The 17,906-nt window shown below is 37.1% G+C and overlaps 2 protein-coding genes and 1 non-coding gene across 15 annotated transcripts in view; 1 reads left to right on the top strand and 2 right to left on the bottom strand.

The window, feature by feature from the left end:
• si:dkey-220a11.5 overlaps positions 1-17,906 on the bottom strand; it is a 765,979-nt gene that overhangs the window by 211,234 nt on the left and 536,839 nt on the right. The gene's annotated exons all lie outside the window — the stretch shown is intronic.
• LOC141381532 (uncharacterized) overlaps positions 1-17,906 on the top strand; it is a 400,463-nt gene that overhangs the window by 286,168 nt on the left and 96,389 nt on the right. The gene's annotated exons all lie outside the window — the stretch shown is intronic.
• Positions 806-16,263, bottom strand: LOC110439579 (uncharacterized). Of its 12 annotated transcripts, none has more exons than XR_015481751.2 (5): positions 16,224-16,263; positions 14,802-14,951; positions 7,728-7,786; positions 4,150-5,932; positions 809-1,092 (listed from the first exon to the last, which is right to left on the bottom strand). XR_015481751.2 is itself a non-coding variant. In XM_087245876.2 (5 exons), the coding sequence occupies exon 5, from the start codon at positions 5,883-5,885 to the stop codon at positions 5,223-5,225; it is 663 nt and encodes a 220-aa protein (XP_087102002.1). In that variant the 5' UTR covers positions 5,886-5,932; positions 10,692-10,852; positions 12,090-12,208; positions 14,802-14,951; positions 16,224-16,263; the 3' UTR covers positions 809-5,222. The 12 variants fall into 12 exon arrangements, 8 of the variants coding, with proteins under 8 accessions (NP_001428715.1, XP_087102002.1, XP_087102003.1 ...); XM_087245876.2 differs by lacking the exon at positions 7,728-7,786 and adding exons at positions 10,692-10,852; positions 12,090-12,208 and having other exon boundaries at positions 809-5,932; XM_087245877.2 differs by lacking the exon at positions 7,728-7,786 and adding exons at positions 10,692-10,792; positions 12,090-12,208 and having other exon boundaries at positions 809-5,932.

Below are 17,906 nucleotides of genomic sequence, written 5' to 3'. Positions count from 1 at the left end.
GAGGAAGAAGTTGTTCTTGATGGTTTGGGTTTACGCCCTGAATATCGCTTATCCCAAGGAGGTCAAATATACATTTGAAATCCTTCAAAAAGTGATCTTAAAAATTGGTGGCGAAGCATGCTCTGCAAAAGTTTACTAGCTGAAAAACAAACTCTATAGTGTTTAGAGGATTATCTCTCTCATGCTCAGACTTACTGATATTATGACAGGTTGTTCATTCAACTTTAAGGACTACAGTGCAAATCTCAATCAAATTTAACTTGTTGCTTGCTTTTAATGAAAAGGAGAAAATCTGGTCAATAACCAACTTCAATGTAAGTGATTTTTTCTTCTTCTCGCATTACACTTCATATACACTTTCTTTTCTATAACCAAAAAGTTTGGATTAAGTCACCATTTTAGCAGACTGGGTTCATATACAATGTATATAACAGTGTCTGTTTGAATGTTTGTTACAAAACAGTTGTAAACACTTTTCATTATAAAACGTTATGAATTGGAAGCCTTTAAAAAGGTTGAATAGATGAAGAAACATTATGAAGGGTTGCTTTTAATGCCGTCTGAGTAATGCATTTGTGTTTGTAGAGACTTCTAGCTTTAGCTTGTGCTAAAACACAATTTTAGCAAGCAGAGTCGTTATAGAATGTCTGTTTGAATGTATGTGTGACGAGGGTATAGAGAAGAGTTAGAAATATCTTTGAATAAAAATAACCGACTATGCCAGCCTGGGAGTTACCCAGGGAAATAACTATTAGAAAAAAACGACACAGGTTCGTTTCCCCTCAAAAAGGCACAAATACGTGGGTAATTGCAAAAGTACAAAGATATTTATTTAGGATAAAACTGTAAAATATTACTCGTCTTAAAAGCACAGCAGAAACTCCCACTTCATATTAAATAAAACAATCAAAACACAGGATTGGAGGTTCCCACTGACTAAATACAAGTAGACTGACTTTACCCCAGCACACGCACACACCACAGTGCACTCAAATCACGCTATCAAGCACTCAATGTCCCACAGCACACGGTAACGAAGCACAACCACCAATTGGAAAAATACCCATCATCCACCGGGAGAAACCTCAGTTCCTAAAATAAATCAAAATGAAAATAACCCAAAAAACACATCAATAAGTGGGTCAATCAGGTTAACAAACCTACTTCATATGATTTGGTTGGGAGACAGCTACAGCTGTGATTACAATATTTGACCTACACTAAATCCAGACTTCAATTGACACTCAATCAAAATAATGATAATAATAAACACACACAAAAAATAATATCTTAATAACAAAAACAAAGTCAATGCTCTGCATAAATTGAAGACAAAACAAAAGCAAAGCACTACTAATGTTAACACAAATAAATACATCCAAAACAAATAAACAAACGAAATAATGAGTGGAGCACAAAGCGGCACGCTAGGGATTAACACAGACAGTCCCCTTTAAACAGCTGCGTTGGTGGCGTCCCATCGATAGTCAACAATGCCGGCGTTAGCATTAGCAGCGTGGTATAGGGAGCAGTGGCAAACGACCTCCGGTAAAGGGTAAAAGCAGAGATTTGTCTTATCTTTAACTGCTCACGATCAATCTGCACCAATCAGCAAGAGACAACATTAGTTTGTTTTGATTGCGCCCTTTTTGCTGAAGTTGAGTTTCCCTCGCCGGCTGGTCTTGAGGAAACACGGTGCTTATTGGTCCTAATTGGGTGGTGGTTCGCTTCTGACGTCTTTAGGATTCACATGCTCATGAATGGCTGTTGTCCTGGGTTACCGAGGTGACGGACTGCTGAGAGTTGGTTTGTGGAAGTTCGTGCAATTTCGTTTTTCTTTGTTTCTATGAAATTGTACCATATTACTAACGCATGACCGGGAGTCATTCAAAAGTCTCATGAGGCGGTTCCCGCTGAAAATCCTGTAAAGCCCCTTTTGTTTGGTTTAAGTCATTTATTAATTTCGCTGGAGGGTACCAGAACATCTGCGGAGAAGTACGGGTCAGAAGAACCCAAAATCAATTGGTGCTTTGTTGTTGTGGTGGTTTAAGCCCTCAAAGCTGGTTAAATGACTACAGACAATTTGGCAACCAGTTTCCGAGTCTGATTCGAACTGGTTTTGAGATCTGCAACATCCTTTGCATTGAGTTTCAACAATGGCAACTGCTCATTGGAAGACAGTGCCATTGGGATGAACCAAACCAGATCACTTAAAACCTACAGCAACAATAAAACTTTGCTTTTTGCATTAGCTCACTTATGCTCGCTGCTGCTCTCTGTCCCCTCTCATCTTGGTATTGGACACTGCACCGCCTCGCAATCTGGTGGCAAAGAACTTTCCACCCAACGTCTTAAAGTTTAGGACCCATCAAAACCGCAAAAAAACTTCTGCAAACTGACTCTCAGTCTGTCACCCCAGTCACCAACCGAGACGGCGAGTGAATCCCAGGGATGTAACTAAAGTGGAGTCACCAACCAATTAGGAACGCCGTGTTTTGTTAAGGCCTGTCAGCGAGGAAACTCAAACAAATGTCTCTTGCTGAACTGGTGCAAATTGATCTTTAGCAGTTATAGGTGAGCCAAATCTCTGCTTTTAGGATTTCTCATGTGTGATTCTAAGATATAGTAATAAGAGCTCAAATTAATTTGGGACGGTTGTCAACCTTTTTGCACAAGCACCAGAATTGAGAACCACTGCTCTGAGGTACTCAAAATAACAAACTATCATACTCAAAATGAATTGCCTTCCTAAGGTTACTTCTCTACTTTAGTATATCCCTGTAAATATTTCTTATCTTTACAATATTTAAAACAGTTTGATAATTTAGTCAATTAACTTCATGGAACAATAAGCACCCTTGGTTGCATAGTACATCGCAATAGCCAGTTGATAAAAAAGGGTTGGGGCTTCCTGAGCATTTATTTCATTATAACACCTTCAGTATGAGTTATCTCCTGCACAGGTCCGTCCCTCCTAAGAGAGCTCCATCTTGGTTTATTGTTGAACAAGCCATCCTACTTCCCCTTCCACCACTACAATGTCTATCAATCCATCTATTTATTATTATTTTGTAATGGTGTTTTTTTTAAGCTGATCTCAAAAATATTATTTTTACTGACAGAATTTTAGGTGCAGGGTACAGCTGTCTCTGCCATTTGCAGATAACTTTGTCCCTTTTGGCTTCATAGGACATGGACCTTCAGCATGCAGTGGGACAGTTTGCTGCAGAGTGTGACATGGCAGGAAAAGAGCACCTCTAAGTCAAAAAACATAGTGCTTGACTGGAAAAAGGTGGCCATCTTTAGTTTGGAGAAGAGTCCTTACCCCAAATGGAGTTAAAGTATCTGTGTTTTTTTTCACGAGCATTGGAGAATGTGAGATTTAAAGATGGATCAGTGCAGCGGCAGCAGTAATGCAGTTGATGTGATTGTCTGTTGTGGTGAAGGAACTGAGACGAATGGCAATGTTCTCAATTTATTGCTTAGTCTAGGTTCCGTCTCGCACTATAGTCATGACTTAAAGGACAAGCTCTCGGATACAACTGGACACATTTCACAAAGTGTTATGACCCGCTTGTTTGAGTCGCAACATAAAAGAGAGATGAGCCAAAAAAATAGCCTGAATGCTAATTATTTATAATAAAATGTAACTCATAGAACAATCAATCAAAGAAACCAACAAATTACTAGGGATAATATGAAGATAAAGCACTTAGGATATAATCACATCAACACTTTAACTACATGATATAAGTAATGCAAAACAAAACCATAAGGTTAGAGAGTCAATAAGATGGCAGGTCTTAACATGAGGACTCGTGAGTAACCTCAGCATCCTTGGGTAGCCAGCACAACAACTTTTATATACCCATTATAGAGTAATGCAGGCATACAATCAGGATTTACAACATACTCCAACCTGGAGTCATGGGATCATCACACTGTAGTAATATTGTAAAACTGAATACCTGTTGCTCTGCCTAAATCATCAAATATTCATCAAGTTTGTATTCTACTCAAAAAAGTAAATGTAGTAAACCAGAAAAAATCTTGAATCTAAAAGTAAAGAAACTTTACTATTAAAAAATTCAACACAGGACAATTGAATGGGCTTTCTAAACTTTAGGCCCTGATATACTGCAAACTAACCGTCCTGAAGCTCCACCTTCATTGATGTGCGGTGTCTTTCCAGTGATGTTACTCATTCAGGGAGTCAGACAGAGAACATCATCCAAAACAACACTAGCTACATGAATACACTGGAGAGTGAAGTACAGATGTATCCGCACCTGTACAATCACTTGAAAAGAGATTTTAAGCCACAGAGGTGCTGTTTGTGAGATGTTTATGAAACTGTTCTTCTCTCAGCTGCTGTCAATGTGTTTACAGTAAACGCGAGGAGCGCAACACATTTACAACCCCACCTACTGCAGTGTAGGAGTGTTGGAAAACAGTTTGTCGTCACTCAGCCTTTTCAAACATTATTCAGACATGAAACATCCTGTGCACATGAGAAAATGTTTTGCTGCATTCATGTCATGTGTGCAACTTTTTGTCCAATTCTGTAGACAGTGATCAGATCTGTACGGTTTCTATCCAGTGTGAATCTTCTTTTGTGTTTTCAGATGTGTTACTGATTAAACCTCTTGTCACAGTGTGAACACTTGTACGGTGACTCCAGTGTGAAACGTCTGGTGCCGTTTCGATTTTGGAGCTGTAATAAAAGTATTCTCAAACTCAAGCACATATACTCTTTCACACCAGTGTGGATTGCTGGTTAAGGTTTGCTGATCGGTCGAAACTCTTCCCACACTAAGTGCATGTGAATGGTTTATCTCCAGTGTGGGTCTTCATGTGTTTATCAAGGTCCGAAGAGTTGCTGAAACTCATCCCACATTGAAGCAGGGTCACACTAGAGTTTGAGCTTGCGAAACTCTGTTGTACGGTGTTGCGAAAAGGAGTGGGAACAAACAAGATGATTAGACATTTAAAAAAGTAAGCGATTGGCCCATATTTTAAATTTCTGTCCAGAGAGGTCATGTTTTGATCTTTAATTGGTCTCACACAGTCAAGGGATGTGATTTTGCAGGTCAGAGTTTACCAAGCCTGAACTTTGCAACGCAGTGAACTGCAAAACTTGATGCACAAATGTCTCCGGTCTGACACATTCGCGTGCATATGAAAGGAAGTCTATGGGGAGAAAAGTCCAGTGTGACCACGGCTCATGTGCAAGTGAATGGTTTCTCTCTGGTGTGAATCCTCATGTGTCGATTAAGGTGTGACGAGCGGGTAAAACTCTTCTCACACTGAGTGCATGTGAATGGTTTCTCTCCAGTGTGGATTCTCATGTGTTCCTTAAGACACGATGATTGGCTGAAACTCTTCCAACACTGAGTGCATGTGAATGGTTTCTCTCCTGTGTGGATTCTCATGTGTTCCTTAAGAGATGATGATTGGCTGAAACTCTTCCCACACTGAGTGCATGTGAATGGTTTCTCTCCAGTGTGGATCCTCATGTGTCGATTAAGGGATGATGATATGCTAAAAATCTTCCCGCACTGAATGCATGTGAATGGTTTCTCTCCAGTGTGGGTCCTCATGTGTTCATTAAGGTGTTCTGAGCGGTTGAAACTCTTCGCACACTGAGTGCATGTGAATGGTTTCTCTCCTGTGTGGATCCTTATGTGTTCATTAAGGTGTGTTGAGGAACTGAAACTCTTCCCACACTGAGTGCATGTGAATGGTTTCTCTCCAGTGTGGATCCTCATGTGAATCTTAAGAATGTCCTTTCTTCCAAAACTCTTCCCACACTGAGTGCAGGTGAAACGATTTCTGACACTCCTTTTAAAAATACCATCAGTCTGTAAATGATTTTTTCCTAACATTTTGACATGATGTTCCTCTTTACTCCCCTGATTCTCTTCAATTATGTCTGAAATAAATAAAACATTAGTTTTCATTAAGTCTTAAAAACTCATCAAAAGCTGAAAAGTGAAAAGACACTGGAAACATTGGCTACACACACTGTAACTTTGATGCACAATAAATGTCAAATAAATCAGATCATATTATGTTTGGTCCGTTAACGTGTACACATTTAAGCAGATTCAAATTATCTTTATTTATCTAGTGCTTTTACAATGTAAATTGTGTCAAAGCCGCTTAACATAGAACAGGGTTTTTCAAAGTCTAAGACAGTGGGCCTCCCTTTTGACACAACTTATCCATTGGCGCCCCCCTCCTCCCAAACATGCACACGCGCACACACGCACACGCACACACACACACACACACACACACAAACATATATATATATATATATATATATATATATATATATATATATATATATATATATATATATATATATATATACAGTACATATATATATATATACAGTACATATATATATATATATATATATATATATATATATATATATATATATATATATATATATATATATATATACAGTACATATAAAGACAGACAGATGTCAGACTGTTAACTCACTTTTATCATCATTTGCATGAAAGTGCAATTATTTACAGAGTAATAACTTGTATTTTAATATAACGTTTTTAAAACTAGGATGATGGTTCAATATGAATAGAACAGATCCAAGAACTGTTCATCCCAGTCAAAACAGTCGAAGTTTAGCGGGTCTCATGCTGTCATTAGCCAAAATATTTTGACAAACCACACATAAAGGTCGTGGTTCATCAGCTGGTCCTGTCCACGTAAATCCTAAACTCAAATACTGATCATCATATCGTCGTCTTTTGGGTTTAAGCCCTGAACTTGAAGGCTTTTGTGGCGAGGGGGCGTGGCCGAGAGCCGTGGGAACGGAGTGAGGCCACCGCGTAAGTGGATACACCTGCCTCGGATCCCACGGAAGGAGCTCTGGATCATAAAAGGAGGAACGAAGGCAGAGGAAGCCGAGAGAGCACCGGGCCCGGACATATTTTACTTTTGCTTTCAGTTTGACGGCAGGCTCCGTGAGGAGCTGCCGTTCGTTTGTTTTGGTTTAGACGGCAGCCTCCGTGAGGAGCTGCCGTCACTGTTATTAATAAATCATTTTAAAACTGCGTCAGTTCTCCGCCTCCTTCTTCCCGGCGGCCAAAGGGCTGTGAACTTCATTACAGCTTTGAATCGGGGGGGTCTCAGAAACCGACCCATTGTATTAGCAGGCATATACCTGTATTGGCGGGCTTGCCAAACAGAAACGAATTCACAGCTATGGCCTTCTGGGTAAAAAAAGGTTTTCTTATATTTGACGTATTATTTATTTATGTATTTTTTGCTTTGTTTAATTAAAACGTTTAAATATAATAAAAAATACATATAATAATTAAACTTAATAATTATATTTTTATTATATTTTTTCCCGCGCCTCCCCTGACATGCTCTGGCGCCCCCCAGGGGAGGCGCGCCTCACACTTTGAAAACCCCTGACATAGAAGTTATAGTACATTGAAACCGTGTCAGTTGAGTTTTCCAAGTTTCTCATAAAAGTAATTTTGGTCATATTAATAAGACACACATTTGAAAGCTGTAAATGGCCTCTTTTTATTTGTATTCATAATTACATGTTTTTCTAACATTTGTAAAGTAGACAGGGAATACTTGTTTATTCTGTGCCTGACCGGTAAACGCATCAGAAAAAAAGTTCTGAGGTAACAGCCGAACAAACAGCTGAATATTTACCTCTCAAACATGAGACATACCTGTACAGCATCTGCATAAAGGTGATGATACGGGCAGCTGAGTTCTGGACCAACTGAAGCTTACGGAGAGATTTATGAGTGAGACCAAAGAGAAGAGAGAGTTGCAGTTATCTAAACGAGATGTGACAAGGCTATGAACTAGAACAGCAGTGACATGAGGGGTAAGAGAAGGGCGGAGTCGGTTGATGTTGCATAGGTGGAAGTAAGCAGACCGGGTGATGTTATTGATGTGAGAATCAAAAGATAGGGTGCTGTCAAGGATGACACCCAGACTCTTAACTTGTTTAGAGGGATAGATGGAACAATCGTCAATTAAAAGAGAAAAGCTGTCCGTTTTGGAGAGTGTTGGTTTGGTACCAAGAAGCAAAACCTCAGTTTTGAACTATTTAGTTTGAGGAAGTTAAGAGAGAGCCAGGACTTGATTTTTGCTAAGCAGACTGTAAGGGATGTAGGTGGAAAACAAGAAGAGGGTTTGCCAGAGAGATAGAGCTGGGTGTCATCCTCATAGCAGTGAAAATGTATGTTATATTTACGGAGAATATTACCAAATGGAAGGAGATAGATGATAAAAAGTAGGGGCCCCAGGATTGAGCCCTGGGGAACACCTGAAGATACTGTAAAATGCTGAGAAGTGAATGATTTGAGTTGAATGAGCTGTGGCCACAGAGATAAGATTTAAACCCATCAAGTGGGGTATTGGTGATGCCAAGAGTGGATAGTCTAGTGATGAGGGTGCTGTGACAAATAGTGTCAAAGGCCGCACTCAGGTCGAGGAGAATGAGAATAGATATTAGTCCAGAATCAGCTGCCATAATAAGGTCATTGGTTATTTTAATCAGGGCAGTTTCTGTGCTGTGGAGTGGGCGGAAACCAGACTGGAACTGTTCATACAGGTTGTTCTGAGATAAGGATTTTAGAAATAAATGGTAGATTAGAAATAGGTCGTAAATTATTAAAATTAGATGGGTCTGAACCCGGTTTTTTGAGTATTGGAGTAATTGCTGCCGTTTTAAAGGAAGCAGGAACAGTTCCAGTAGAAAGAGAAGAGTGAATAAAGGCTGAAATGAGAGGAATGAGGGAAGGGAGACAGGCTTTAACCAGAACAGTGGGGAGAGGATCTAAATGAGAGGAAGATGACTAAAGGCTCATACACACCGGGACGTTTTTAGTTTGCGTTTATCGTCAGCGTTTTACGAGACGTTTTTCAGTGTTCAAACCCAAGCGCTTTTTACTGGCGTCAAGCAGACGAGGATGCTAAATCACTCTTTTGACGTTAGATGGCGCTACACAACTATAAGCTTCTGACACCCGTTCACACGCTTGTTGCTAAATTTACTGGTGACTCGAACAAGCATCGATGGTTCAAGCAGCAGCTCCAGCTCTAGCGATGAAGAAATGATTAGTGTTCACAAGAGCAATAAGCAGCTCCACTTTCATATCGCCTCTGGGCATCTTCTTCAATGTGCGCTCACATTGACAGTTTTGTGCTTGAGCGCCTCCAAGTGCTGTTTACGATAACTTCAGCAGCTCCGTGCACATGAACTAAAGTGCAGATCTGATTGGTGGAGAAGGTTTTGACGCCGCGCATCAAAACAAAAAAAACGAGCATGAGGCGTTTTTTTTAAAAATGACGCTTTTGCGCCGGGCGTTTTGCGCGTTGGTGTGCACAATCACATTGACGCCCTTTATTTAGTCACGAGGCGTTAAACGTCGACGGTAAACGCGAGAAAAAAACGTCTTACTTACACTTAAACTTACACTTTTACTTCAGTACATATTTTCGATGAGTTTAATACTTTAACTCCGATAAACTTTTAATGTGCTGCATACTCTGCATACGCTGTTACTCATTACTAGGGGTGTCAAAATGATTGATATTGGTTTAGTAATAGATCATAACCGGTTATTACGTACTGACGTCATTCATCTCCTATGCGCAATGTCGCAATACTAGGACGGAGGCGAAGGCAATTGAAGGCTGCACAGCACACGAGCCAATATTTCACTATACGGAGAAATGCTGTAAAACTTCATCTCTGCCTCTCTCTCACTTTGTACATTTGACCTGTTGTGCTGAATTTCCTCTCCTCTTATCTGTTTAAGCAATAATATTGGATCCAGACACGAGTGTGCCTTTGGTGCGAGTTTTCTCCACTATGTCTATTATGGATTATATTATATAAGTACTGGCACTCTTACTCATTGTATTAATATTAATCACTGAAGGGTTCATAATTATACTTCAGTGTATTACGTTACTGTAGTGATGACGTCATGTTGTTTACGTGCTTAACGTCTCCACGTTATACTGTTGATAAACAGAAGTGTTACCGTCTCGTGTTCATGCTGTACAGAGACAGCATGTGAAAGTGAGTAATAAAAGACGCTGATAAAACGATTCGTTCTGTCTAGTGCTTAAGCTACGGCTCTCCAAGCTCAACAGGTTATGGGCCCAGGCAGCGAGACAAGCGATCGTTTTTAAGAGAGCGAAGTTAACACAACGTATTCAGGTGCAAAGTTAGCAAAGATGGTAAGCAGAGCGGGAGGATATCTAGCGCCGCAGTTTCTGTTCGATGGATCTATCATTTGAGCTATGGGAGACGAGACTTCTAGGATATTTACACACTCTGAAACTAAGAAACTATATTGCATCAGCCTACTGATGCTGAAGCAGAACAACTAGCCGAGGACAGACGGAAGAACACTGATTGTTATGCTGAACTGATAAGACTGATTGATGATAAAAAACTGGTAGACACGATGCTGCCGATGACGGGAGAAAAGCCCTAAAATACTGAAAGAGCATTATTCCGGCAAAAGTAAACCACGCATAATAAACATGTACACAGCATTGACTCAGCTGCACATGAGTGACAGTGAGAGCGTTACAGACTATTTGATACGAGCAGAAAACAACATTACAGCTCTAAGGAATGCTAGAGAATTAACGAGTGATGGACAAACCTTAGTGATGATTCTCCGAGGACTACCGGATTTAAGCCACTGGCCATCCACGTAACACAAAATGAAGACGATGTCACGTTTACAGATTTTAAAAGAAGACTCTGAGTTTATGAGGAGACAGAAAAAATGAAAGTTGCAACTACAGACAATGTGATGAAGACCTGCACGAGACAAGAGCAAGGCTTTTACAAACCCCACACAAAAGATAGAAAAGATGAAGATATAAATATAATATGCTACAAATGTTTTTATTGTTTTTTGTTTGTTTTATATGGCACCAGTGCTCAAGGACGCTTTACAGACAGTAAAAAAACAAGAAAAGCAAAAACCTTAAGAAGGTAGAGAAAAGGGAGACTAATAATACAACTAATATTAATATCATATCAATAACTCCTCTCACTTTAAACTTTTACCTTTTAGAGCTTGTTCTTGTTTGCGCAATATGGGTTTATTACATGTAGGCTATGAATCAGATTATGAAGAATGATTAAAAACTTGCTTTTTCTTTGTTGCATCCTATCCGTAAGGTGTTTCATTTATTTATTTATTTATTTATCTATTTATTTATTTATTTATTTTATTTTTTAAATAAAATAAAAAAACAAGCCCTACAAATAGCTTCATCCAAATTATTGGTTCGCCTTTCTCGTTTGGCACGTATCCAAAATGTTCCCAAATTGGCAATTAAACAGGTTTTCCAACGAGTTTCATGGCTGAATTTGAACTCGCTGAATCGCCTTTAACATTATATTCATAAATGTAGTCCTTGGCAACATTTGTGACAAAAAAAGAAGCCCGGCACTCTTTTTTATGTCACTGGAAAATGACTGAATCTGCTGGTGTGCGCGAGTCGTGTTGCTGTCATATTCAAGATCTGTAAAGTAATACAGCTCTGGATGTAACAGCGACCACAAGTCTCCTTCATAATTAAAAGTTTGCCATAGTCACCTTGACAACCCAAACACGGCTGTCACTTAACAGAAACCCTGCAGTGCTTTCATTTGATTAAAGATTAAAAAAGACGAGACTGAGGTAACACGCTTTGTCCCGCTCGAGCACACAGCACGCAACAGCAAAACACTCGCGGTCGTTAGTAAACCATTTAACAGATGCCCCTTATGCAGCCAAACTTAAAAAATATATAAAGTATATTTTTTAATCGTTTAACTGATTCCATTAATCGGTTACAAACGCACTCTTTCGGTTAATGGTTAATCGGTTATTTTGAGCATCCCTATAATTAAACCGCATGTGCAGGCTCTGAATTTTTTTTCCCTCACGGCCGCACGCCGGAGATCCGGCATGGTGCCAGAATACTTTGAGCCCTGAATAACAGTAGTAAAGCATGGTATAGTTACTTTGCATTGCAAGACTAAAGACACGTTTTTATTCACTCACCTTTGTTAGATCATTCGTTTAATCTGTTGTCATGTATAGCTGCACTGCAAAAAAGCTTTTCTTTCTTAGTCATTTAGTCTCGTTTCCAGTCCAAATATCTAAAAAATCCTAAATCAACACTGGACAAGAAAAATGGCATGAGAGAATGAGTGATGCTTAAAACTTCTGTTTGAGATTATATCTCATTAAGATTATTTTTTTACACAATTAGCAAATAATTTAACTTGTTTTAAGCAAACAATCACTTCATTTTTAGGTGTATTTCTTTTTCAGAAAACAAGACATAATTTTTTATGCTATTTCATGTGTCTTGTATAAATCTACCTAAAAATTTACATATTTGAATTGAAAACAGGACAAAACTAGTAAGTTTTTATTTTTATTATTGTTATTATTAATAATATTATAACAGCTCAAAGGTGAGCTTTTTTGGATATAGGGTTGGAAATGAATGCTTTTCTTGTTTTTTTTTTTATATCCGATTCATCAATTTATCAAAAAAATTATCGACAGATTAATCGATTATTAAAATAATCATCAGTTTCAGCCCTAATATATACCTTTACTATTAAGTGCCTATACAGTGAATTAAAATGGCATCAAATTACAGCAGGTGAATGTCAACATTACTTTGATTAAGCAAGAAATTAAGACTTAGCCTGAGAGTTAACCTGCCCTGGACAAGGTTTCCCAGCAGAGTTGCCAGAGTAACTGAGTTTGAAATATCGTAGATTTGATTTATGAAACTGATTCAGCCATTAATAAACCTGACATATCCAAAATAAGCCTGACTTTTTCTCTAAGCTTGGTAAATGGAACAGAGCCCTGGTATAGCATGAGCAGTGTGGAACGTGATTACAGATAACCCCGGATTCTCTTCATCCAGGGTTAAAATGACCCAGGGTTAACAATTTAAAGTGTGAAAAGCCCTAAAAATACTTAGCATCCGCTCTCAGGATTAACAGAGCACAATGACAAACAGCAACAATTGTCAATCATGACAGAGTTGTGACCTAATCTCATGCTTTTGTTTTAGAACTTCAGTTTTCTATTGGGGAAATGATCAGGAATAATAACCTGCAGAAAACAGTCACACTACTTGCTCAACAAACAAGTGTGTTCATGACTATACACACAAAGAAAAATAATAAAATGAGAAAATATGACTTTGCAACATCAAGCAGCATTAGGCATGGGCCAGTATAAGATTCTGACGGTATGATAACCTAAAATAAATTTTCTTCTCAGAAACTTATAAAATATTTTGGAGCAGTAAACATGTCAGGCTAAACCATTCAAATGAATCACAGATTTCTTTACGATTTAAAACGGCATCTTTGAATATCTTTTCTGCAGGAGATACTGTTGTCCTAAAAAAACTTTACAAAAAAAAAGGTACAGCAGAAAATGTTTGGCAGTTTTAAAACCTTGACTTTTCCAAACTGCAGTAAACCTTGAACATGGTTATCGCCCCATGCCTAAAGAGCATAACTCTGATTTTAGGATCTAAAAATTAATTCTTTAAAAAAGTCTCAAGCAAAAAGATTCCAATGGCGCCGCCAACTGGTGCATAAAGAATATGGTCAATATTCTCAGACTGTTCAATGTTTTATAACTAATCACTTAAGTGTCCATTTCATTCAGCGTATTAATACTGGGGGTATACACAATTTTTGACATACTTTAAACCAGTGTTTCTGCAGGTTTTACCAAGTTAAATTTAAGACTTTTTATGACATTTTTAGGACCATTATGAATGAAATTTTAGGCTCATGAAGGTCTAAAGGCTAAATAACTTTTCAAATGGCCCAGATGAAAAAAGATTTTTATTTGCCCCGTCCAAAGAAATATTATAAGTTAAAACATTTAATAATACAATAATAAATTAATAATATTTTTTAATTATTTTAGATATTTCTTTGAAAAAAAATTAAATATTGTGTAAAAACAAGCAAGCTTTACTTGTATTCAAACATAAATGTTCTTTATAATAATAAAAACTGGACAAATGTTTTAAAAGTTAAAAAACTACAATAAACCAAATCTATGCACAACAATCTGTCCAGGTCGATGTCCTCAGCAGTAAATACATGGAGCACATTTAAACAAATGTTATTGTAAGGAAAATAATTAAAACAGATAAATTAGAGTGAAAATTACCTTTTTTAATAAAAAGTTTAAAGATTTATTAAGGTGGATTCTTGTTGATTGTGTGGGTTTTGGCCAGATTGGGTAACAAAACATGAACAAAGGAACATGTAGACTTGTTTAAAAAAGATTTAAGACCTACAACACAATATGTCTGTAAATTGAAGAGTTTTTAAGGCTTAAAATTTAGAGTCTTCTATGAGAATACTGTAGGTCAAATATCACCAGCTTAGTTAAACCTTTTTAAATTGATTGTATTTATTTATTTAATAAAGCGCCAGTGCTTAAGGACGCTTTACAAACAGTAGAAGAACAAGAAAAGCAATAACCTTAAGCAGGTAGAGAAAATGGGAGACTAATAATACATAAAAGAAAGACAAAAGACCTGAGAACAAGAGACAAAAGAAACTTATTTCGGTCTTTCAATAAGTGCTTATGTGCGTTTAGGAGAACTAGGCAGCACACTCAGGTTTGCAAGATGGATTTAATTTAGTATTCTTATTATTAAAATATATCTGAATGAAGATCAAATGACTGAGTTGGTGTTTGAGAATGAAATTCAACCTGTTTGTTCCTGCAGATCTTCCTGTTTGACTGTGAATGTTTCTTCAATCTTCACATCTTCACTCTCCTCTTTAATAAACGCCATCTTTATAACAGTGTGGAGATCAGTCACTTCAGCAGGAGTTTTTCTCTGTGTTTGGACACTTTATCCTGTTTAAAATGAACAAAACAATAAAAATGTTCTGCTTAAAATAAATAAAACAATGAACAGAAACAAAATAACTTCTCTTCAACACTTGCTTCAACAGTTTCTATTAATGTATAGATTCTATTAATGTATACTGAGTAATTAACAAAAACAAATCAGGTAAAACGTTTCTTTAAAACAGTGGTTCTCAAAGTGAGGGTCGGGACCCCCTGAGGGGTCATGGAGGTAAAGTTGGTTTTATATTCACACATTCGTTCATTTAGAAGTCTCTATATTGTTTACCATGTTACTTTGAATATTCGATCGGAATTAGCATGCAAGTGTGACTTGAAAACAACATTAACACTGTTTATTTGACTGTGAACAATGTTGTACTTTGATAGTCATTTGCTGCTATTATGATTTCCCTATTTAGAATTTGCAATGAATAATTTCTGAAACTATATTATTAAGGGGAATGTCTGAATATCTGAATATAAAACTAACTTTACTTCTATACATAATTGAGGTAAAGTTAGTTTTATATTTGGGTATTCAGACATTCTCCTTAATAATAAAATTTCCTAAAAGTAATCTTTGCAAACTCTAAATATGGAAATCATATTAGCAGCTAATAATTACCAAAGGACAGCATTGTTTACAGTCAATTAGATAGTGCTAATGTTGTTTAGAAGTCATACTTGCATGCTAATTCTGACAGAATATTTTCAGTAACATGGTAAACAATACAGAGACTGCTAAATAAATGAATGTGGGGGGGGGGGGGGTCGCAGGTTACTGGCATTATAGATAAAGGTAGAGGTATAGATATAGGTAAAGTTGGTTTTATATTTGCACATTCAGACTTTCCCCTTAATAATATAATTTCATAAAAGTATTATTTGCAAACTCTAAATAGTGAAATCATATTAGCAGCCAATGACTATCAAAGTACAACATTTCTCATGGTCAAATAAACAGTGTTAATGTTGTTTTCAAGTCACACTTGCATGCTAATTCAGATCAAATATTCAAAGTAACATGGTAAACAATATAGAGTCTATAAATGAACAAATGTGTGAATATAAAACCAACAATACCTCTATTTTAAAGCTCGCATTACACACTTTTCTGTTTCAAACAAAAGCCCTCGGTTACTGGGAATAAAATAGTACTACGCTGTATAAATGGTTTAAATAATATTTCCAACAGCAGGTACATAATTTAGCATCGGATGAAAAACCTGAAACTTTAATTAAATCGGCTTATATCCGTAAACATTTAAAAACACAAACCTTTCTCCAGTTGAATCAAAGCGCTGAAGCGGCGCCACCTGATGACGTCACACACCACGCCAAAATAAAAGTCTTTTTTGTTTAGCTTTTTTGCCCCTTACTGTTGCAGTCATGACTTATTGATACATTTCTCCCTTGTTTTTCACTCTATACTATTTCTGCTATCTCTCTCTCTCTCTCTCTCTCACATTTCACATTTTAGGTGCTTTATTGGCATGACAAATAACTGTACATTTATATTGCATACGTACAAACAAGACAGTAGTGCAAACAAATATGGATATAAAATATAATACAGAAAAAACACAGAAATAAATAAAATAAAAATAGATTAATAAAAATAAAAAGATTGGTAAAATAAAAAATATTAATAAAAATTAAAATAGATTAGATCTCTCTCACAAACACACACTTTAGTATTTAAAGTTGATCAAATTTTTTAATCTAAACATTTTAAGACAATTTTGAGAAACTTTTTTTAATCCAGTTCATGATGGCTTGCATGTCTACAACACATTACTTCCTATTAATATCTGAGTCCAAATCTCATCCTCATAATTATGACCCCTTATTTTCTTTTCTATTTTTACAACTTTATAGGCCTATATAGTGTTTATTATTGTTTCAAATGAATTGTCATCTCTTATTAGCTGTGTTCCACGTTTTCTGCCATTCTTTAGCAATATCTTCAGTAATAATATTTCATTTACCTTTACTTACAGAAGCATTAAAGGGGTAGTTCACATAAAAAAAAAAAAAACATTTTTACCTGTTTGAGTTTCTTCTGCTGAATGCAAATGAAGAGAATAGGCTACAGGGTCAAGAAGCAGCCACTACATGGTTTAACAGCTCCTACTTTGGACATAGCTGCTTTTTTCAACATTTTCTGGCACTCAAAATGTTCTCGAGAGCCACATCGCACTGCTTTTTTTAAATTTATTTATTAATTTTTTATTGCAACAACAACTGTTCATTACAACAAATAGAAATACAGAAACTGATACTCGTGTGATATTACTCATATATTCATTCATTTTCTTTATAGCTTAGTCCTTTTATTAATCAGGGGTCACCATAGTGGAATGAACTGCCAACTTATCCAGCAGCACATGCTTTACACAGCGGATGCCCTTCCAGCTGCAACCCGTTACTGGGAAACATGCATACAAACTCATTCACACACACCGCATGTCTATGAACTTTGTGAAAACCAGAGCATCCGGAGGAAACTCACACAAACACAGCAAGAACATGCAAACTCCACATAGAAATGCCAACTGACCCAGTTGAGGCTCGAACCAGCAACCTTCTTGCTGTGAGGCAATCGTGCTACCCACTGCAACACTGTGAAACCTCACATATGTGTAATTGTTTGAGGTATTAAACTGGTATTGGTGAAGAACTATGCTTACTAAAAGGCACCATTCAGATGTAATGATCTGGGCAATCAAGCATGTATTGTTATAGACACCTTTGCTTATTTGTCTTAAGAGATGTTAGGCAGGTCCTATTCATGTAATTTGCTTTAGGCTATCAAGTTGGTATTGGGATGAACAGCTATACCTGTTAACAGGTTTCATATATGTAAAACGGTCCTATTCAGTTAATGGTCTGGACTATTAGGCAGCTATTAATAAAGACGACTGCACATGATGATGAGTCATTTATTTAAATGAATCTGTG

The sequence above is a fragment of the Danio rerio genome, chromosome 4, assembly GCF_052040795.2.
Source record: "Danio rerio strain M-AB ecotype USA chromosome 4, GRCz13ab, whole genome shotgun sequence".
Classification (NCBI taxonomy): domain Eukaryota; kingdom Metazoa; phylum Chordata; class Actinopteri; order Cypriniformes; family Danionidae; genus Danio; species Danio rerio.
The sequence above is the reverse complement of the archived record's forward strand: the minus strand, read 5'-3'. Positions and strand labels throughout refer to the sequence as shown.